The sequence below is a fragment of the Chiloscyllium plagiosum genome, unplaced genomic scaffold (genome assembly GCF_037043375.1).
Source record: "Chiloscyllium plagiosum isolate Xiang-an unplaced genomic scaffold, Cpla_swu_hap1 HiC_scaffold_13, whole genome shotgun sequence".
NCBI lineage: Eukaryota > Metazoa > Chordata > Chondrichthyes > Orectolobiformes > Hemiscylliidae > Chiloscyllium > Chiloscyllium plagiosum.
This window is the reverse complement of record NW_028270151.1, coordinates 83,866,832-83,889,052: the sequence shown is the minus strand read 5'-3', so window position 1 is coordinate 83,889,052 and position 22,221 is coordinate 83,866,832. Positions and strand designations below refer to the sequence as shown.

The 22,221-nt window shown below is 50.0% G+C and overlaps 1 protein-coding gene across 1 annotated transcript; it reads left to right on the top strand.

The window, feature by feature from the left end:
• Positions 1-474: 474 nt before the first annotated feature.
• Positions 475-21,194, top strand: rnf168 (ring finger protein 168). The gene is made up of 6 exons (XM_043701773.2): positions 475-962; positions 6,453-6,529; positions 10,370-10,546; positions 13,639-13,775; positions 16,127-16,199; positions 19,373-21,194. Exons 1-6 carry the CDS (start codon positions 632-634, stop codon positions 20,477-20,479), a joined length of 1,902 nt encoding a protein of 633 aa, XP_043557708.2. The 5' UTR covers positions 475-631; the 3' UTR covers positions 20,480-21,194.
• Positions 21,195-22,221: the final 1,027 nt, after the last annotated feature.

Genomic DNA, 22,221 nt, shown 5'->3' with positions numbered 1-22,221 from the left:
GATCGCGCGCAGCCGCAGTCAGCAAGACGGGTTCTGGGGATCGCGCGCAGCCGCAGTCAGCAAGACGGGTGCCGGGGATCGCGCGCAGCCGCAGTCAGCAAGACGGGTGCCGGGGATCGCGCGCAGCCGCAGTCAGCAAGACGGGTGCCGGGGATCGCGCGCAGCCGCAGTCAGCAGGACGGGTGCTGGGGATCGCGCGCAGCCGCAGTCAGCAGGACGGGTGTTGGGGATCGCGCGCAGCCGCAGTCAGCAAGACGGGTGCTGGGGATCGCGAGCAGCCGCAGTCAGCAAGACGGGTGCTGGGGATCGCGCGCAGCCGCAGTCAGCATGACGGGTGCTGGGGATCGCGCGCAGCCGCAGTCAGCAAGACGGGTGTTGGGGATCGCGCGCAGCCGCAGTCAGCAAGACGGGTGCTGGGGATCGCGCGCAGCCGCAGTCGCTTGGAGGGTGGGGAAAGTGGCGCAGTCGTAGTGCAGGGTTTGCGCTCGAGAGCGGGAGATGGCGGTGTTTTGAAGAGAAGACGCCGTTGGCGGTCGTTCAAGACTTTGCCCCTCACCCGCTCTGAGGGAAATAACTCGGGGAGGAAAGGGAACACGGGGCGAGCGCTCCTCAGCTGGCCCGAGCGGCCGCAATGGGCCGCAAGAGACGGAGCGGTCTGTCCGAGGGCGCCTCCCCGGGCGCTGTCCCCGCTGCGGCCCTCAGCCTGGCCGAGTGCTTGTGCCCGGTCTGTCAGGAGCTACTGGCCGAGCCGGTGACACCGCCGTGCGGACACTCGCTGTGCCTGGGCTGCTTCCAGCAGACGGTGGCAATCAGTAACCTGAACTGCCCGCTCTGCCGCCGCCGCCTGTCCAACTGGGCCCGGGGCAAGGCCCGAGACGGCACCCTGGTGAACGCGGAGCTGCAGGAGCGCATCCAGCAGCAGTACCCCCGGCTCCAGGCCGAGGAAAACAACCACCGGGAAGGTGAGGGGGAGAAGGAACGGGAACGAGCTGGGGGGACGGACCCTGCACTTTAGGAACCGGAATGACGGCTCAAGGCAGGAGGCATTCTTCATACCCCCAGCCCACCTCCCCTGTCTGGCATACACCACCGGCCACGATACAACCCCCCTCCCCTCGCTGCACACCCCCCCTCCCCTCGCTGCACACCCCCCCTCCCCTCGCTGCACACCCCCCCTCCCCTCGCTGCACACCCCCCTCCCCTCGCTGCACACCCCCCTCCCCTCGCTGCACACCCCCCTCCCCTCGCTGCACACCCCCCTCCCCTCGCTGCACACCCCCCTCCCCTCGCTGCACACCCCCCTCCCCTCGCTGCACACCCCCCTCCCCTCGCTGCACACACCCCCTCCCCTCGCTGCACACCCCCCTCCCCTCGCTGCACACCCCCCCTCCCCTCGCTGCACACCCCCCCTCCCCTCGCTGCACACCCCCTCCCCTCGCTGCACACCCCCCCTCCCCTCGCTGCACACCCCCCTCCCCTCACTGCACACCCCCCCTCCCCTCGCTGCACTGCCCCCCCCCCCCCGGTGCACACCCCCCCTCCCCCCCCGCTGCACACCCCCCCTCCCCCCCCGCTGCACACCCCCCCTCCCCTCGCTGCACTGCCCCCCCCCCGCTGCACACCCCCCCTCCCCTCGCTGCACACCCCCCCTCCCCTCGCTGCACTGCCCCCCCCCCCGCTGCACACCCCCCCTCCCCTCGCTGCACTGCCCCCCCCCCGCTGCACACCCCCCTCCCCTCGCTGCACACCCCCCCTCCCCTCGCTGCACACCCCCCCCTCCCCTCGCTGCACACCCCCCCCTCCCCTCGCTGCACACCCCCCCTCCCCTCGCTGCACACCCCCCCTCCCCTCGCTGCACACCCCCCCTCCCCTCGCTGCACACCCCCCCTCCCCTCGCTGCACACCCCCCCTCCCCTCGCTGCACACCCCCCCTCCCCTCGCTGCACACCCCCCCTCCCCTCGCTGCACACCCCCCCTCCCCTCGCTGCACACCCCCCCTCCCCTCGCTGCACACCCCCCCTCCCCTCGCTGCACACCCCCCCTCCCCTCGCTGCACACCCCCCCTCCCCTCGCTGCACACCCCCCCTCCCCTCGCTGCACACCCCCCCTCCCCTCGCTGCACACCCCCCCTCCCCTCGCTGCACACCCCCCCTCCCCTCGCTGCACACCCCCCCTCCCCTCGCTGCACACCCCCCCTCCCCTCGCTGCACACCCCCCCTCCCCTCGCTGCACACCCCCCCTCCCCTCGCTGCACACCCCCCCTCCCCTCGCTGCACACCCCCCCTCCCCTCGCTGCACACCCCCCCTCCCCTCGCTGCACACCCCCCCTCCCCTCGCTGCACACCCCCCCTCCCCTCGCTGCACACCCCCCCTCCCCTCGCTGCACACCCCCCCTCCCCTCGCTGCACACCCCCCCTCCCCTCGCTGCACACCCCCCCTCCCCTCGCTGCACACCCCCCCTCCCCTCGCTGCACACCCCCCCTCCCCTCGCTGCACACCCCCCCTCCCCTCGCTGCACACCCCCCCTCCCCTCGCTGCACACCCCCCCTCCCCTCGCTGCACACCCCCCCTCCCCTCGCTGCACACCCCCCCTCCCCTCGCTGCACACCCCCCCTCCCCTCGCTGCACACCCCCCCTCCCCTCGCTGCACACCCCCCCTCCCCTCGCTGCACACCCCCCCTCCCCTCGCTGCACACCCCCCCTCCCCTCGCTGCACACCCCCCCTCCCCTCGCTGCACACCCCCCCTCCCCTCGCTGCACACCCCCCCTCCCCTCGCTGCACACCCCCCCTCCCCTCGCTGCACACCCCCCCTCCCCTCGCTGCACACCCCCCCTCCCCTCGCTGCACACCCCCCCTCCCCTCGCTGCACACCCCCCCTCCCCTCGCTGCACACCCCCCCTCCCCTCGCTGCACACCCCCCCTCCCCTCGCTGCACACCCCCCCTCCCCTCGCTGCACACCCCCCCTCCCCTCGCTGCACACCCCCCCTCCCCTCGCTGCACACCCCCCCTCCCCTCGCTGCACACCCCCCCTCCCCTCGCTGCACACCCCCCCTCCCCTCGCTGCACACCCCCCCTCCCCTCGCTGCACACCCCCCCTCCCCTCGCTGCACACCCCCCCTCCCCTCGCTGCACACCCCCCCTCCCCTCGCTGCACACCCCCCCTCCCCTCGCTGCACACCCCCCCTCCCCTCGCTGCACACCCCCCCTCCCCTCGCTGCACACCCCCCCTCCCCTCGCTGCACACCCCCCCTCCCCTCGCTGCACACCCCCCCTCCCCTCGCTGCACACCCCCCCTCCCCTCGCTGCACACCCCCCCTCCCCTCGCTGCACACCCCCCCTCCCCTCGCTGCACACCCCCCCTCCCCTCGCTGCACACCCCCCCTCCCCTCGCTGCACACCCCCCCTCCCCTCGCTGCACACCCCCCCTCCCCTCGCTGCACACCCCCCCTCCCCTCGCTGCACACCCCCCCTCCCCTCGCTGCACACCCCCCCTCCCCTCGCTGCACACCCCCCCTCCCCTCGCTGCACACCCCCCCTCCCCTCGCTGCACACCCCCCCTCCCCTCGCTGCACACCCCCCCTCCCCTCGCTGCACACCCCCCCTCCCCTCGCTGCACACCCCCCCTCCCCTCGCTGCACACCCCCCCTCCCCTCGCTGCACACCCCCCCTCCCCTCGCTGCACACCCCCCCTCCCCTCGCTGCACACCCCCCCTCCCCTCGCTGCACACCCCCCCTCCCCTCGCTGCACACCCCCCCTCCCCTCGCTGCACACCCCCCCTCCCCTCGCTGCACACCCCCCCTCCCCTCGCTGCACACCCCCCCTCCCCTCGCTGCACACCCCCCCTCCCCTCGCTGCACACCCCCCCTCCCCTCGCTGCACACCCCCCCTCCCCTCGCTGCACACCCCCCCTCCCCTCGCTGCACACCCCCCCTCCCCTCGCTGCACACCCCCCCTCCCCTCGCTGCACACCCCCCCTCCCCTCGCTGCACACCCCCCCTCCCCTCGCTGCACACCCCCCCTCCCCTCGCTGCACACCCCCCCTCCCCTCGCTGCACACCCCCCCTCCCCTCGCTGCACACCCCCCCTCCCCTCGCTGCACACCCCCCCTCCCCTCGCTGCACACCCCCCCTCCCCTCGCTGCACACCCCCCCTCCCCTCGCTGCACACCCCCCCTCCCCTCGCTGCACACCCCCCCTCCCCTCGCTGCACACCCCCCCTCCCCTCGCTGCACACCCCCCCTCCCCTCGCTGCACACCCCCCCTCCCCTCGCTGCACACCCCCCCTCCCCTCGCTGCACACCCCCCCTCCCCTCGCTGCACACCCCCCCTCCCCTCGCTGCACACCCCCCCTCCCCTCGCTGCACACCCCCCCTCCCCTCGCTGCACACCCCCCCTCCCCTCGCTGCACACCCCCCCTCCCCTCGCTGCACACCCCCCCTCCCCTCGCTGCACACCCCCCCTCCCCTCGCTGCACACCCCCCCTCCCCTCGCTGCACACCCCCCCTCCCCTCGCTGCACACCCCCCCTCCCCTCGCTGCACACCCCCCCTCCCCTCGCTGCACACCCCCCCTCCCCTCGCTGCACACCCCCCCTCCCCTCGCTGCACACCCCCCCTCCCCTCGCTGCACACCCCCCCTCCCCTCGCTGCACACCCCCCCTCCCCTCGCTGCACACCCCCCCTCCCCTCGCTGCACACCCCCCCTCCCCTCGCTGCACACCCCCCCTCCCCTCGCTGCACACCCCCCCTCCCCTCGCTGCACACCCCCCCTCCCCTCGCTGCACACCCCCCCTCCCCTCGCTGCACACCCCCCCTCCCCTCGCTGCACACCCCCCCTCCCCTCGCTGCACACCCCCCCTCCCCTCGCTGCACACCCCCCCTCCCCTCGCTGCACACCCCCCCTCCCCTCGCTGCACACCCCCCCTCCCCTCGCTGCACACCCCCCCTCCCCTCGCTGCACACCCCCCCTCCCCTCGCTGCACACCCCCCCTCCCCTCGCTGCACACCCCCCCTCCCCTCGCTGCACACCCCCCCTCCCCTCGCTGCACACCCCCCCTCCCCTCGCTGCACACCCCCCCTCCCCTCGCTGCACACCCCCCCTCCCCTCGCTGCACACCCCCCCTCCCCTCGCTGCACACCCCCCCTCCCCTCGCTGCACACCCCCCCTCCCCTCGCTGCACACCCCCCCTCCCCTCGCTGCACACCCCCCCTCCCCTCGCTGCACACCCCCCCTCCCCTCGCTGCACACCCCCCCTCCCCTCGCTGCACACCCCCCCTCCCCTCGCTGCACACCCCCCCTCCCCTCGCTGCACACCCCCCCTCCCCTCGCTGCACACCCCCCCTCCCCTCGCTGCACACCCCCCCTCCCCTCGCTGCACACCCCCCCTCCCCTCGCTGCACACCCCCCCTCCCCTCGCTGCACACCCCCCCTCCCCTCGCTGCACACCCCCCCTCCCCTCGCTGCACACCCCCCCTCCCCTCGCTGCACACCCCCCCTCCCCTCGCTGCACACCCCCCCTCCCCTCGCTGCACACCCCCCCTCCCCTCGCTGCACACCCCCCCTCCCCTCGCTGCACACCCCCCCTCCCCTCGCTGCACACCCCCCCTCCCCTCGCTGCACACCCCCCCTCCCCTCGCTGCACACCCCCCCTCCCCTCGCTGCACACCCCCCCTCCCCTCGCTGCACACCCCCCCTCCCCTCGCTGCACACCCCCCCTCCCCTCGCTGCACACCCCCCCTCCCCTCGCTGCACACCCCCCCTCCCCTCGCTGCACACCCCCCCCCTCCCCTCGCTGCACACCCCCCCTCCCCCCCGCTCCACTCGCCCCCCTCCCCCCCGCTCCACTCGCCCCCCTCCCCCCGCTCCACTCGCCCCCCCCCCCCCCCCCCACTCGCCCCCCTCCCCCCCGCTCCACTCGCCCCCCTCCCCCCCGCTCCACTCGCCCCCTCCCCCCCGCTCCACTCGCCCCCTCCCCCCTGCTCCACTCGCCCCCCTCCCCCCCGCTCCACTCGCCCCCCTCCCCCCCGCTCCACTCGCTCCACTCGCCCCCCTCCCCCCCGCTCCACTCGCCCCCCTCCCCCCCGCTCCACTCGCCCCCCTCCCCCCCGCTCCACTCGCCCCCCCTCCCCCCCCGCTCCACTCGCCCCCCCTCCCCCCCCCTGCTCCTCTCGCCCCCCCTCCCCCCCCCGCTCCACTCGCCCCCCCTCCCCCCCCCCCCGCTCCACTCGCCCCCACCCCCGCTCCACTCGCCCCCACCCCCCTCCCCCCCGCTGCACTCGCCCCCACCCCCCTCCCCCCCGCTGCACTCCCCTTCAGCAACCCCACCCCATTGCTCTCTCCCCATACATCCCTCCACACACACCCTCACCGTACCGCCTCTACCCCTTCCATTGGTGAGAACATTTAGGACTGTGTAACGTACTACAAATTGACCTATTCTTTCTTTTACAAGTTGACAGATTGTGTTCACGACCTCAACTGTGCAAACCCGGTGAGGTTCGGAAGGAGTACGAAGAGCAGATTAGTAAGGTGAGAGATTCTGTAGGTTTCTGTTCTGTGTACTCGTCTCAACTATTGGCACGATTTCAGCTGGTAATCATGCTGGATGGGTTGGATTCTAGAGTGAAACCTGGCATGATAAATTAAGGTTTTAGTTTTGGAATTTAATGGTCAGTCACTGTGCATAAGTACATGTGGCACTTCATGTACTTTACACTAATGGGACGTAAAGACAAGTTGGAATTATCTTATAAAGGAAAAAACAGATTCATCTCTTTTATCCCAATATGTTTTACAGAAAGTTAATATCAGTGAAGTATCACTTCTATCTTTACTGTAATGTCTCACTCAACTGATGAAGTCACAAGCATTTGCCTTTGGTGACTGTAGATTCACCAGGTTTGGTTTGCACCACCGCTCCCCAAGATACATAAACTACTTTAGTAATTTCTCTCTAACTCTGACTACTTTAAAGCTGTTGAACAACATATGCAGTTCAGAGAAAAAGATCTATCATCTGCTTCTGCCTTTTCTAAGTTTAACTTTAGTAATCGCTTCAGCAATTACCTCATCAGTTAGCAATACTGATTTGACCCTTGCTTTTAAAGAGTTCTTGACCCTTACAAAAAGCCTACCTTCAGTGAACATAAAAGCCCAAATTTTGTAATACCAAATGATATCTTAACTTCAAAATTGAATATTTTTGAATTCATTGTTTTTCATGTTTCAGAATAGTACTTTTTACCAGAATAATCTCTGGGAGTGGGCTAACTTAACCAGTTCCATAGGTTTGAGATGGACAAGGCTCCCATTACTCGGCCATCCTGAAGAAGGGTCATGCCTGAAACATTGATTCTCCTGCTCCCTGGTTGCTGCCTGACCTGTGCTTTTCCAGCACCAGGCTTTCTCAAGTCTGACTTCTTCCCTACAATGATATTATTCCCTGTGCATGGTAGTGATTTGTGATGTATTTGTTGAAAGCGAAGGACTGTCCCCCTGAACTCTCACTTCCCTCTCCAGTGAATAGTCAGTAGGCTTATATATAAATCTGGCTCCTTGTCAATCTGTCCTGCTCATGGGCATATGTTTAAAGAAACCGCCTCCTAATCTTGGAAATGTCACATGAAACTCTTGCCAAACTTTAAATAATCAACAGTTAAGATTAGATTCCCTACAGTGTGGAAACAGGCCCTTCAGCCCAACTAGTCCACACCGACCCTCTGAAGAGTAACCCATTTCCCTCTGACTAATGCACCTAATACTACGAGCAATTTGACATGGCTAGTTCACCTGGTGTGCACATCTTGGACTGTGGGAGAAAACCGGAGCACCCAGAGGAAACTCACGCAGACATGCGGAGAATGTGCAAACTCCACACAGACAGTCACCTGAGGCTGGAATCGAACCTGGGAACCTGGTGCTGTGAGGCAGCAGTGCTAACCACTGAGCCACCATGCCACCCTGCTAATGAGTTCAGTAAAATGTGCCTTTCCTTTAAAGTTTGATCTTGGGAAATGTTGGTGAATTTCATACTCAAAGCCCTGTCTGAGAAATGAATGGGCTCCTTTAATGGTGCTTTATCTGGTTTGGGAAGTCTTTGTGGAATGTAATTACATCCTTTCAGAGGAAATTAAAGGCAAACTGCACGTTGTAAAATTTCAAAGAACAGGTTCTGCACCATTTGTGTTGCATGAGCCTTGTCAGCTCACTGTATTGGCTGATCACATGATTAGAAATGTTATATTTCTCTTTTTTTTTTTGCATTCAGAAGGCATGAATGCTAGGAATAATTAATTCTGTTCACATACGCAAAATCAATCTCCATTGAGCTTGGTCCCAGCAGTTTGTTATTGAGCTGTTTAGATATCAAAGCTCTTGGGTTCTTCTCCTAATCTGGCCTTAGTCCTCAGGCTACTGTAAAGCTTGGTATGGCGATACATTACCAACCAAATTGTGTCAATGTGCATCGTTTCAAAAATATTTTATATGCTTATTGTTTAATTGCAGTGAGAAATTGTTACTCAAATTAAGGGAGTTCTTTAAAAAAAAGTTCCTACTCTTAATTATTATCTAGAGTTGCTTGGGAGGAGCAGATGTGTATGGGTAGGGATATTTTGCTATCCATCTTTGACCTCAGATGAAGTGGAAAATGGCATGGTGATTGCACAGTGCAGGTTTGGGAAGTGGGCCAAACCTGCGACACGTGTAGCAACGCTAAGAGTACTTCACACCTATGCTGGCGAAGAGACTATCGTATATCTCGTGGGATGTGCCTTTGCAAAGGAGGTCTGGCGAAAGTGGTTTTTGTTGAGGTTCGTCCCTAACACTCTGATGTTCTCTATGGGCTGCACCCCTCGGCGTGCACTGAGACAAATGTTGACTGCGGAAGACCATCAACTGTGTGAAAGATGCTCTGATCTGTCTGAAAGCTGTTGGGCCTCCAGTGTAGAGTGGACATCGACCAAGTGTTGCAGACTGGCACGTTCCAAGATCCAGGACTGCATGCTGAGGGACGCACTAAAGCTTGGAGCAGCTGCTGCCAGGGTACAGTGAAGAAAATCTGATGTCTAAGGTCGTTCAGCTGAAGTATAATGAGGGTCTGTAAGGTTATCGAAATCTCTTACTACTTCAATATATGTAAACAGCGTCTTGCATGAAGAGGAAATGCTTTTGGTTTTTGCGTCTGAAGAGAATGTCAAATTCCTATTGTTTTTCTTGATACCCAAAGACACTGCAGAACTGCTTTAGCACCTGTGAATAAAGCAAATTTTTGCATGTTAATCTGTGTTGCATGCTGCAATGCCTACTGAGTTCATTTGTCATTAAATTTATTTAAAATTAATAAACCTTTTTCATTGTAGTCAAGAACCAAGTTAAGGTAATTAATTATATTCCCAAATAACAAAATTGAAGAAGAGGGTAGGATTATATTTGGATTTTTTTTTCTAGGTTCACACAGAAAATGATTTGTTTGGATAAGCAGCCACTTATGTGAAACATGTCTCGATAAGGGGTCAATGTCATCAGCAGGAGAATGAGAAAAGGCCACCATTCTATGTGGCTTTCAAGTTTATATGATTATAAAAGAACAGTGCTTCGCTGGAAAGATATACACTGAAATTTGGATAGACTGCAAGTGAACATTATAGGTCAAGATGTGAGCTGCAGTTTGAGTAGTGCATCAGGAATTCAGGTTGTTGCACTGCTGATTTACCGTCCATAATAATTTACTGTGTGGATCCAATGTTAAATTAAAGACCACTGGAAGAATTGTTTTATTCATTCAATTTTATGATTCATCTGTGAAATTCAGCCTACTATAAAGCTTGGATGGCTATACATTACCAACCAAATTGTGTCAATGTGCATAGTTTCAAAAAGAATTGCAATTGCTAATTGTTTAATTGTAGTGAGAAATTGTTATCTAAACGTTGAAAGTGAGCTGATTTCACATCACTAAGACAGCTTATCTTCTAATTGCTGTGATAATATGCATCTGATTTCTTCAATAGTGTTTCACCGTTTACTTTGGCTGTTGAACAAATGTTGAACTCCTGCTTACCTGTGGGAATACTGTTATGTGAGTTGAGGTAGAAGCTTCTGAGTCCTGGAAGAGCTTCCATTGGATTATGTCTGGATATGTGTGCCCCTAGGTCATTTAGAATTAAGCAGGTGAAAATTTGGGTGAAAATAATAAAGGTGTATGATTGTAAGAATGCTGACTTGCTTGGATAGCAGCACAACCTAGAGCTCTTATGAAATTACCTCTTTATAAAATGGGTTCAAAATTGCTTGCAGGAATTTGTGTGGATTCTGTAGTAGAATCTAAAATTTTTCAATCACACATAATGAGACTGAATTACTTCACAGCTAAGGGCAGAACGTCATGCTCGTGATGAGGAGGAACAGCGAGCCAGTGAAGACTTAATTCAGAAAATACTGGCAGAGGAGAAGGAGCGACTAATATATGAGGAAAAGCAGAGGAAGGAAGTAGGTGAACAATTAAAAAGAGATGAAGAGCTAGCTCAAATGCTGAGTAAAGAAGTGGTAAGTAATCATCAAAGTTAACCCTGAATTATTTTGGATGGGGGGGGACATGGGAGTGGTGTACTGGTGGTGGTCATTCTAAATATTTTTAAGTTCTTTGGAGCATTAAAATCGCTTAAGAAAAAGGGTTGATTTATACACACCTTGTATATGTTTTCGGGTTTCTCTTCAGAGCATTTGTAGAGGACCTTCAACTTTTGTAGTAGATTTCTGACTTGTGCATCTCTGGTAGATTTTCATCCGTCATTCAAAAGGAAGCTGGACAGGCTTGTAATTATGGTTAGTATTGTATCATTAAAACTTTTGAGTCTAATTGCTTTCAGGAGTGGGGTTTTCCACAACACTTTTACCTTTTCAAATTGAATTAAAAAAACAATTTTTGCATTTCTCAGGGAAATCTGCGACTTGATTACTCTGGCATTCTGTGATTCCTGATACTTCATTGCACTGTGAACATATGGGCCATTTTCTAGCATTCAACTATTATAGGAAGGAAATATGTTTGTTAAAATTGGAAAGTCTGAATGTGACAACTGTCCTGACACATTGATTTTGATTAAAAATTTGACTTCTGGCAGAATTCCAGTTTCACCTTCTAATACCATAAAATTTGGTTTCAACTCCTGTTAGCTACATTGCTTTTAGTTGCTGACATTTTTAATTTCTTATTCAGTGTCAGTTTGTTTTGTGTATCTGAATATCTTACCTCCTATTGCCAACTATTGCCAACTAAATATTTCATAACTCCTTATTTAAGTTCTTCCAAATTATTAATTTTTTTTCTTCCTCCCACAGCACTGAAAAGGCTCTGATGAAAAGCATAAAAGCTTTTCAGTGACTAGCTGTAATATGTTGCTGCACATAGTAAACTCCACTGTTGCCCAATGTGGAACAGAAAATCTCTTCCTACATTGTCCCTTGTCCATCTGCTACCACCTTGGGATTTCCCCAACATCCATTCTTGGATCTTTGAGGGTTAGAATTAGTAACCACAAACGTAAGGTCAGCTTCCATGAACGCTGACATTCAACTTTCCCTCTTTTTCTCTGGTCCCCACTATCTCTACTATCAGTCTACTTGGATTTGATGATGTGGTTATTTTTCTGGCCTCGAGGACTGGAGTTGCATCCCAGTGCATGACAATTTGAATTCAGTTTATTTAAAAACTAAAAGATTGGTAATAAAACCACAAAGCTGACTGATTCTTAAAAACATAACTGGTTCACTAATTTCAGCAGAGGAAACTGCCATACTTAGAAGGTCTGTATGAGATTCCAGTCCCCACACTGCAGCGTGACTGAACATTCCTAGCAAACTACTCAAATGTATTAAATTGCTGCAACATCAGCCAGTCAAGTAGGCAGCCCACAAAAATCTCCTCAGGACAACTTGGAATGGGCAATAGATTTTGTCCTTTCATAGGATGTGAGCATCACTGGCAAGGCCTGTAACTTGTGCATTTCTAATGCAGTAGGTGTTATTTCTTATTCATTCACAGGGTGAGGCCATTGCTGGCTAGCCCATCCTCTAATGTTCAGAGGGCAGTTAAGCATCAACCAAAAAAGATGTCAGCTTCCCTCCCTAAAGGACATTAGTAAACCACAAGGGTTTTTTTTAATGACAATATACAATAGTTATGGTCATCATTAGAGTCTTAATTCCAGATATCTATTCAATTCAAATTCCACCATCTGGCCTGGTGGGGTTTGTATCCATGTCTCCAGAACATTACCAGAGGCTGAATTAACAGCCTTCTAATTTGGGTGAGCTTCAGCTGTCATAACTTGAAGATAACTAATTTTCTGGAACAGCAAACTGAGTGACCTTCTTTGTAAATTGAGATCTTGTGGGTGAAATCCTCCTTGTAACACATTCCAGATGCAGGAGTATATTCACCACAAAATGATGCAAGTTATGGGCGACTGAGGAGTTTTAATTATATAAGATCTATTAATAACAGCAATGAAAATTATGGTCTTTTCATTGTCTGATGTCACATAGTAAAAGTGCAACTTGCTTTCTCTATAAATTATAACATCTGAACTGATTTACTTGCCGTAATCATAAGCAAAAGAAGTCCCTCAGCCAATTTAACTTGTATCACAATGCTGATGGCTCTGACTATTGGCAGTAAAGCTCTCTTCCTGATTTCTTACTGAAAACTTGTGCTGGTTATAGCCTTAAACTGTGGTGCTGGAAAAGGACAGCAGGAGCATCCAAGGAGCAGGATAATCAACAATTCAGGCATGAGCCCTTCATCAGAAATTCTCCTCCTGGAATGCTGCCTGACCTGCGGTGCTTTTCCAACATCGCACTTTTTGACTTTAATCTCCAGACTTCACTTTTTCCTAGTTGCTGGTTGGAGCCTGTCAGTATAACGTTCCAAGAGGGGTGATTGTGACCTCAAACTTTCATAACTGGGTACCATTTGATAACCTCTTGCTGGTTAAAAGACCTCATCTTAGAATAGAATCCCTACTGTGTGGAACCAGGCCATTTTGGCACGAGTCCACACTGACCCTCTGAAGACTATCCCACCCAGACCCATTTTCCCATACATATTATTCTATTTCCCCTAAGTAATGCACTTAACCTATACATCCCTGAACACCATGGGCCGTTTAGCATGACCCAATTCACCTAACCTGCACATCTTTGGACTGTGGGAGGAAACTGAATCACCCGGAGGAAACCCACACAGAAGCGGGGACAATGTGCAAAGACAGGTGCCCCAGGCTGGAATCGAGCGCTGGTTTCTGGTACTGAGAGGCAGGAGTGCTAACCACTGAGCTGCTGTGCTGCCTGTTTTATCTATTCTATGAATATATTGTAAATTTTATTAGCAAATGGCAGAATGGTTTGTCGTGTTTCTGAATACATTAACCTGAGCAACGTGGACTCGAACACGTGTGTAATATGCTGAGCTGCAAGTGTAACTCTGCAATAGGTTAATGACTGATTAGATACAAATATAGTGAACTTTGTAAAAAAAAATAAAATTAGTGTAGGGTATTTATTCCCACACTTAGATAATGAAATGCAGTGTGTTCCTGTAATGTATCTCATTTTATAGATGGCTGTTTTCTCTGCAGAATTCAACACATAAGACCCATCCAGAAAGCGTGACCATTCTTTCAAGACGGACTTCCTTGAAATCTAATTCTTCATCTGTCACCAAGGGAAATAGATTGATTCCACACAGTCCCAGTTCTACGGGAAATATACAGAAGTAAGTGCTGTTACAAAGGGGATCACGAACTCACCTACATCTGGATAATTGAAGCGATCATTGTTTACTCATTCCTGTGCCTTCAAGCAAGAATATGCTTGATTGTGAATGAGAAAAATCTAAATTGATAAAAGGCTTGTCAAATATTTGATCCTGGATCGTGTCAATTTCCTGTTAAACAGTAGCTTGCCCAACACTGCCAGTCCCCACCACAAACATCACTCCTGCAGCACTGATGCTATTAGCCTCTGGTTGCTGATGTAGACTATTCATGATATTAGTGTTCTGTTGGATCCAGAACTGAGGTGTCAGTCACCGCTACCAAGAACCCTAACACTTATTTACCTACACTGGCTCCAAGCCTCTTGTTCCAATTCCTTCATCATGTCATCTCTTCCTATCTCTAACTTCAGGTCTTTGTGCACTTCCAACATGAGTCTCTTTGGTCCCCATTTTTAAATATTCCACCATAGGTTGCTTTGACTTGAATGGCTAAACAAAATTCTAAACTCTGGAATTTCTTTCCTAAACCTTTTTGCCACTGTACCTGCTTCCTTCTTTAAGATGCCTTTTAAAACCTGTTGTTTTAATGAAGTTTGATCATCTGCCCTTATTTTCTTGTATGACTTGATGTCAAATGTCATTATGCTCATGTGCACACTTCAGGGTGTTTTACTGTGCTAAAAAGTCCTGCAAAATGCAAGTTGTGAACATCCACTACACACTTTGATCTACCATTAGCAGCTACGCTTTCAAGGCTCTTAACTCTGAAAACCTTTCTTAATCCCTTTGCCTCCTTCCTTTCATCTTTCTTTAGACCCTCCAATTTGATCTTTCTAATATTTCCTTTGACTTGCCTTTTTTCTGTGATTTCACTTATCTGTAATGTCTTGGATATTGGCCTACCTTCAAGGTGTTGTATAAATGCAAGATCATATGATACTGAACAGAAGTGGACTTTGGTTTCCACTCGTGGGAAAGTCAGGCACCAGAAGACATACACTCAATTAAGTGCTGCTCATTTAAGACAGGGATGAGGAAGAATTTCTTCTGAGGCTAGTGAACCTGTAGAATTCTTTATCACAAAGGCCAGGTCATTAAGTATATTGAAGGCTGAGAGATTTTTAATCATTATTGAAATTGAGAGTTATGGCAAACAGGCAGGAAAGTGGCATTTAGGATTATCAGATCAGCTGTGATCTCACTGAATGGCAGAGAGACTTGATGGGCTGATTGGCCTACTGGTATCTATTTTCCTGTCCTTGGTAGAACTTTCCTTTCAGTCTACAGTGCTGTTTTCCCCCCATGCGACTATATTTAACTTCAATAATTTATTCTGTTCCCTTTTGAAAAATCTCTTCCTGTTATTCATGTGGACAATGCATTCCTGATCTTCATGACTTGTTTTGATTTTAAAACTGTTTGCATGTCATCTCTGGTTCCTTCATCATTCACCTTAAATTTGCATCTTTCAGTCTCTGGAAGCAGTTTATCCTTGTTTACACTCATTACGCTTATATTGTACCATTTGTGAGCGAAGAGGACAACTGCAACTTGTCTCTCCACTTGCTGGCAATGGCTTGGTAGAACTCTTTCTTTGAGTGAGAGTTTGGATTCAAGTCCAGTTCCATGTACCGAATTGTTCAGAGATGCTATCTTTCAAACATAATGTTAAGCTGAAAAACTCTGCACCCCTTCAGGTTGATTTCAAAGTTCTGGCGGTACCATTTCCAAGAGTAGAAGAAGGAATTGTCCTTGGTGTCCTGGTGGTTGATTATCCCACGAACAATATCAAAAAGCAGATTATCTAGTTTATTTTACAGATTGCTGTTTGAGGGAGCTTGTTATGTGCAAACTGACTATTTTCATAACAGCGGTGACAATTCAACAACTTCACTGGTTGTAATTTATCTTGAGCTGTACTGTGGTTATGGAAGGCTCTGTATAAATGCAGAACTTGCCTTTCTGCTCTAAACTCTAGCATAGTAGCAAAATATTTTGGATGTTATAAATCTAAAATTGAAAAATAAAAACCCCTAAGATTAAGAAGCATCTGTATGCAGGGAGCCAGAGTAACCATTTCTCAATGACCTTTTATCAGATGCAAGGCCATCCTCTTGAAATGTTAACTGTTACTCTTTCCACAAATAGTTATTGTTTAATGTTCACTTTTAGTGCTAAAAAAATTAGTTGCTGTTGTTTTCTTTAAATAATGGAATTTGAGTTCTCTGTCACTCATATTTTAACAGATTACAAGGCTTTTCTAGGTGTTTGGTTTAATTAACAGAAGGGTTCACTGCAGTATCAGCTTCAGTTAGTAGAAACATCATTCATATTTATTTTTCTTTTAGGTACTTATCTCCCACTTATCAGAAAATTCAAAAAGCTGAAAGCACTAGGTCGAGAAATGATCCTTCTGCTGTAGTAAGTGTTTCTGGAAATTTAACATTTTACTTTGCATGCAAAAGTTACACAGCATTTTAATTTAAAAGGACAAACTCCGATGTTAAATGCAGAATCTAAAATTGCGGTAGTTTCTAATTAAAATTTCAAGTCTGCTTCAATTGCCTTTTCTGATTTCTGAGAGTAGATGCAATTAAGACTGCGTATCCTTATAACATCCCAAGAGTAGTCTGCAAGACTTGTGCTCTAGAACTAGCAGTGCCCCAGGCAAGCTATTTTAGTACAGCTACAACACTGGCATCTACTTGACAAGTTGGGGGAGGTGGTTATGCAGCTGGATTAGTAATCTAGAAGCCCAGGCTACTGCTCTGTGGCCATAGGTTCAAATTCCACAATGGCAGATGGTGGAATTTAAATGAAATTGGTTAAAATCTAGAATTGTAAACTAGTGTATGGTGGAGGTCAATCACCTCAGCCCAAGGGCATTACCCTGGATTGCACCTATAGTAATGTCCTAGCCTCTACTGTCTTCAGCTGTTTCATCAATGATATATCATCTGCCAGAAATGGGAATGTTTGCTTATGGTTATGTGATGTTCAACACCATTCAATATTACTCTGAAACTTAAACTGTCTACATCCATTTATGGAAAACCGTGGACAGCATTCTGGTTTGGACAAGTAACATTAGTGCCACGCAAAGGGCAAGCAAAGCTATCTCCAACAAGAGAAAATCTTAATCTCCCCATGACATTCAGTAGTTTTACTGTTGTTGAATTTACCCCTCATTCAACATCCATATAAATGCTGTAGCTACAAGAACAAATCAGAAGCTGGGAATTCTGTGCTGAGTTACAGTAGTCTTGATTGTCTAACGTTTGTCCTTCATCTTGTCACAAGTCAGGAAGGAGTGTGATGAAATACTGTATGTTGACACTTCTGTGGTTCAGTGGATATCCAACAACATTTAACAGACATCATCATATCCAGTACACAGACTGGTTGATTGGCATCTCATCCATCTTGGATGTTCACTTCCTCCTTCTCTCACTCCACAGTCATAGAGTCGCCCATATACAAAATACAACAGTTCACTAAACCTTCTTCAACAAGACTTGCCAAATCTGCAATCTCTACCACTGGGCAAGTGAGGGCAGCAGATGCATGAGAATATAACCAGCAAGTTTCCCTTCAAGCCTACAACAGCCTGGCTTGGAACATATATCACTGACCTCTCAAAATTGCTGGATCAAAATCCTGCATATCCCTACAAATATTGTAAGTGTATAATGAATGTTGAAGGTGGTGGATAGGGACCAATCAAATGGGTTGTTTTGTGTTTTAGGGTATTGAGATTTGCCAGTTATTGCTGTTATTTTCATCCAGGGAAGTGGAGAGTATTCCTTTACGTTCTGGATGTAGGTTGCTTGCTGAGCTGGAAGGCTCATTTTCAGACGTTTCATCACCATACTAGGTAAAATCTTCAGTGAGTCTCTGGAGAAACACTGCTGGTGATTCCTGCTTTCTAAATTTTTATGTTTGGGTGTCTTTGGGTTGGTGATGTCGTTTCCTGTGGTGGTGTCATTTCCTGCTCTTTTTCTCATGGGGTGGTAAGTAGGGTCTAAGTCAAAGTGTTTGTTGATAGAGCTCTGGTTGAAATGCCATGCTTCTAGGAATTCTCTCTAGTTGACTTGTCCTAGAATGAATGTGTTGTCCCAGTCGAAGTAGTGTCTAATATCACTGATATCCTTACATTCAGATGAGGAGGGACACCACTTCGACTGGGACAACACATCCATCCTAGGACAAGTCAGATAGAGAGAATTCCTAGAAGCATGGCATTCCAACCGGAACTCCATCAACAAACACTTTGACTTGGACCCTGTTTTCTACCCCCTGAGAAAAAGAACAGGAAATGACATCACCGTAGGAAATGACATCACCGTAGGAAATGACATCACCGTAGGAAATGACATCACCGTAGGAAATGACATCACCGTAGGAAATGACATCACCGTAGGAAATGACATCACCGTAGGAAATGACATCACCGTAGGACACGACATCACCGTAGGACACGACATCACCGTAGGAAACGACATCACCGTAGGAAACGACATCACCAACCCAAACATATAAATAGAAAGCAAGAAACATCAGCAGTGCTTCATCCGGAGGCTCACTGATGATACCTAGTATGGTGACCAAACATCTGAAAATGAACCTTCCAGGTCAGCGAGCAAACCTAAATCCAGAATCTCAACCTAAGCTACAAATCTTCTCAAAACTCGCTAATTCCTTTACATTCCTGACAGAATAGATGTTCCATAACAGATGATGCACAAACGTTGAGAAAGTGAGTTATGTGTCTCTGAATTCTCATCCTCTAGTCACTACAGTATTTACAGGCTGGTCTGGTTCCATTTTTAATCAATAGTAATTTATGGATCCTGAATTGGTGTTGAGGACTCCCTTTTCTGTAAATGTAAATTGAACCTTGAAACCAAACTAAGAATTTCTAAGATCATGCAGCATTCTTTGTACATGGTTAGGCCACTACCCATTAGAGGATAGCAGAATTGCTTGCACTACAGAGACTGCTCAATTCCCAAATTCAAGCCAGAAAGAGAAATGTAGGTGAGAGTGCAAACAATAACAGAAGTGTTGCCTCTAACCTGTGAGGCCGTGCAGTGATTACTGTGCACCTGTTGTTCTGAGCATTGATTTCACGTTTTGGAAGTCAGTGTCACACAGGTGGATGCAGAAGAACAAAATTAGAGGGAGCATAGATAGCAGTCCTGTTTCTGGTATCAGCTTGCAGAGCTGACAAGTTTATCAAATGTGGATCTATAAAGATTAAGGTTTTGAGTTCCTGAAACATGGGGAACCAATCCTGCAACAACACAATGGAGCCCAGTGGAACTGTCTCCAGATTGGGAAAATAAAAGGAGACTAATGAGGTAAATAAAACAATAAATGTGCCAACACTTTGGGTGCCTTCAATTCCGTATCCCAGTGGTAACACAACTATGTTTTTGTTAAAAAAAAAATTATGATTTGTAGTCATCTTCAGATTAAATATAGAAACAAAATCTGAGTGAATTCACTTAAGTAACAGGAGGTCGCATGTGTAATTGCGTTAGTTATGTACTCTTTATACTCTCAGACTTTTGAATTTGTATGTTTTTATTCAGGAGAGTGAATCTACAGATGCAGATGATATAATTTCAAATAGTGACTCAATTTCCAGTATTTCTCTACCTCATTATGAAGAGGAGCAGGAGCCAGTCTGCAGTTCAGCCCTACCACCATTTGCCCAATGTATTGGAAGAGCTAGCATGGCAGACATTAGAGATTATCAGCAGGAAGATGAGAATGCTGGTAAGCACAGTCCAGGGGGTGATGAAAGTGAGATGGTGGGAGTTTGCAGTGGTGAACAGAAGGGCAAAGAGAGCTACAAGGAAGATGTACTACTTGCAGAATTGAAGATTAACTCTATCAACAGCCATGGTGAAGGTGATCAGTTAGATTTTGCAACTCTGTCAAATTTAGGTAGCAAACGTGATCATGCACGCACCAGTGCAAACTGCTTTGATGTAGATAGTCCAAACTATGAAACAGTATGCTATGATGATGATCTTGAATTAAAACAAAAGTCATGTCTAAATCAAGGGTCAAAATACCAGGTTGGGAACCAAGCTCCCATTAAATTTCAAGCATTTGTGAAAAGAAAAACGTGGAACTCCTCTGAAGTAGAAGGAGAAACTTGCTCAACTGTTAAAAAGAGAAAGGTCTGTCCTAATGAAGCCTGTGAAAGCATTGAACTCTCCCAAGGAATCTCTCATGAAGAGCTACTCTTGGACTGGGAAAAAAGTCAAGCTGAGAAACTCAGGATGGAAGAGCAGGACAGATTGCTGGCAATACGCATACAGAGGAAACTCGATAAGGAGATGCTCGTTGTTAACAGAAAAAGGGGATCACCTGATGAATATCTGCTTCGGGCCAACAAATCGTCCATAAATTGTGAGAAAAGGATACGAGGAAAGGAACAAACTTCTAGAAAGTTGCAGACATTGCAGTCTGGCTACTCGGCAGTAGGTAACAAGAAAAGAGAGTGCTCAGATTCTTTTGCTATAAGCAATCGGAAAAATAAAAGCTGGACAGTACGCAAAGTTAAAAATCAAAGGCCACTTAGATGTATGGATGCCAACTCTGCAGCATTGATTCCTGTGAAGGAATTGAGCAACAGTAGAAAACAACAGACTATTGTTGAAATGTTCCAGAAGCATGCAACTAATTAACGGCATATGTCAAAACTCAGTCATGATTTTAATTGTCAGTATATTAGTTGAACGAATGTGGCTTTCATGCTACTGTTGAGCTTGCATTTATTTGTGTAATTTGGTTCTTTTTTGCCAGGTTTTCCCATTCGTCTCAATTGAGTTTTGTAATATTATGAAACTTTGCTGTAGACTATGCCCACAGCTTTCATTCACCGTTAAATGTATTAAAGCAGTCTTTTTCGTTAAGAGCATTGCATGTTATACAATTGAGCTGTTTGTGAAATTCAAAAACTGAATTGATTCTGTAGCTTATCTTTATTAACATCTGAGATGTATTATCTTTCAATTTGGGATCCTGAATTCCTTTTAAACCAAATAACATATCTTCAAATACTGCATTAATAAGAGGAAAACTTCACATAATAGTGCTGTGTCATATTTATGCCTGGCCTCCTTGTAGTTTGACACTTGTGATTTGTTTCATCTGTTTATACAAAAACTCAAGAATGCCATCTTTCATTTCATCATGAATCTGAAATGCCATAGCTCAGTATTCTGTTCAATATAATTGCATTATCCTTCCTTGTTTAAAAGAAGCTGGTACCTATAATTTGTCTTTATCTGTGTTTATATGGATGTGTTCAATATTGTTAAAACTTGTGATATTTGATTTTGGATCAGTTTCAAGTAGTTTGATTAATAAAGAAAAGCAAACCATTCTGGAAATCTAAAATCAGAGCTGTTGGCATTACACAATAGTTCCAGTGAGGAAGGTAGATCAATATTTCTGATGTTCTTGGGTTTGAACCACAGATTAATAGAACTGAATAAATAGGAGGAAAGATGACAAATGATGATTGGACTTTCTTTTAAGAAAGTGAGCACATGGTGCAAATTGAGGTGGAGTCAAAAGCTAACGCTTGTAAGTATCAATCCAAAGACTTGCACATAATTGAAACTAGTGGTTCAGAGCAGAGCAAGTGATGTATTCTAAAATACTCTAGCAGCTGAAACACTCGAACACAAGTTTTATCTAAGTACTGAAGAAAACAGGATGCATAAGATGCAGATGTTTGGAGTGAATAGTAAGGATTGGGTGTTTTGGACAACAATTGCCTTTTTAAAGGAGAACAGACCATTTGCCTTTTATCAAAAAACAGTCATCCTCTTAATCCAAAAGCTGGTTATAAGCCTTCAGTAGGGACCTGTTTTCATGTGCAGAATCCCTATTCTTAACACTGGAATGTTGTTAGATTTCCTCTGTCCTGCAGGAGGAGGGGATGAGAGATACCTATTGGGTAACTCGTATCTACTTGCTTTCATAACTTAGCTTCCAGGAAGCAGTTGTCAAATGACTTCTCACAAGCTCATGATGATAACTAGCAATTTTTAAAAACCCATTTGTGGGTGTGGCTGACTGGCTGCATTTATTGTCCTTCCATAGTTGTCCTTGAGAAAGTGGGGTGAACTGCTGCCTTGAACCACTTCATTCCATCTGTGGTTTGATCCAGGATGCCATTAGGGAGGGAATTCCAGGATTTCCAGTGACATGGAAGAAACAGCGATATATTTCCTCGTTAGGATGTTGAGTGGCTTGGAAAAGAACTTGTGGATGGCACAGTGGTTAGCACTGCTGCCTTGCAGCGCCAGAGACCTGGGTTCAATTCCCGCCACAGGCGACTGACTGTGTGGCGTTTGCACATTCTCCCCGTGTCTGCGTGGGTTTCCTCCGGGTGCTCCGGTTTCCTCCCACAGTCCAA

Excerpts from the sequence above, each read along its gene's own strand:
- rnf168 (XM_043701773.2), top strand. The coding sequence starts at position 632 with ATGGGCCGCAAGAGACGGAGCGGTCTGTCCGAGGGCGCCTCCCCGGGC. Across the intron at positions 963-6,452 it reads GGAAAACAACCACCGGGAAG|TTGACAGATTGTGTTCACGA; the intron begins GTGAGGGGGAGA and ends TTCTTTTACAAG. Across the intron at positions 10,547-13,638 it reads AAATGCTGAGTAAAGAAGTG|AATTCAACACATAAGACCCA; the intron begins GTAAGTAATCAT and ends TTTTCTCTGCAG.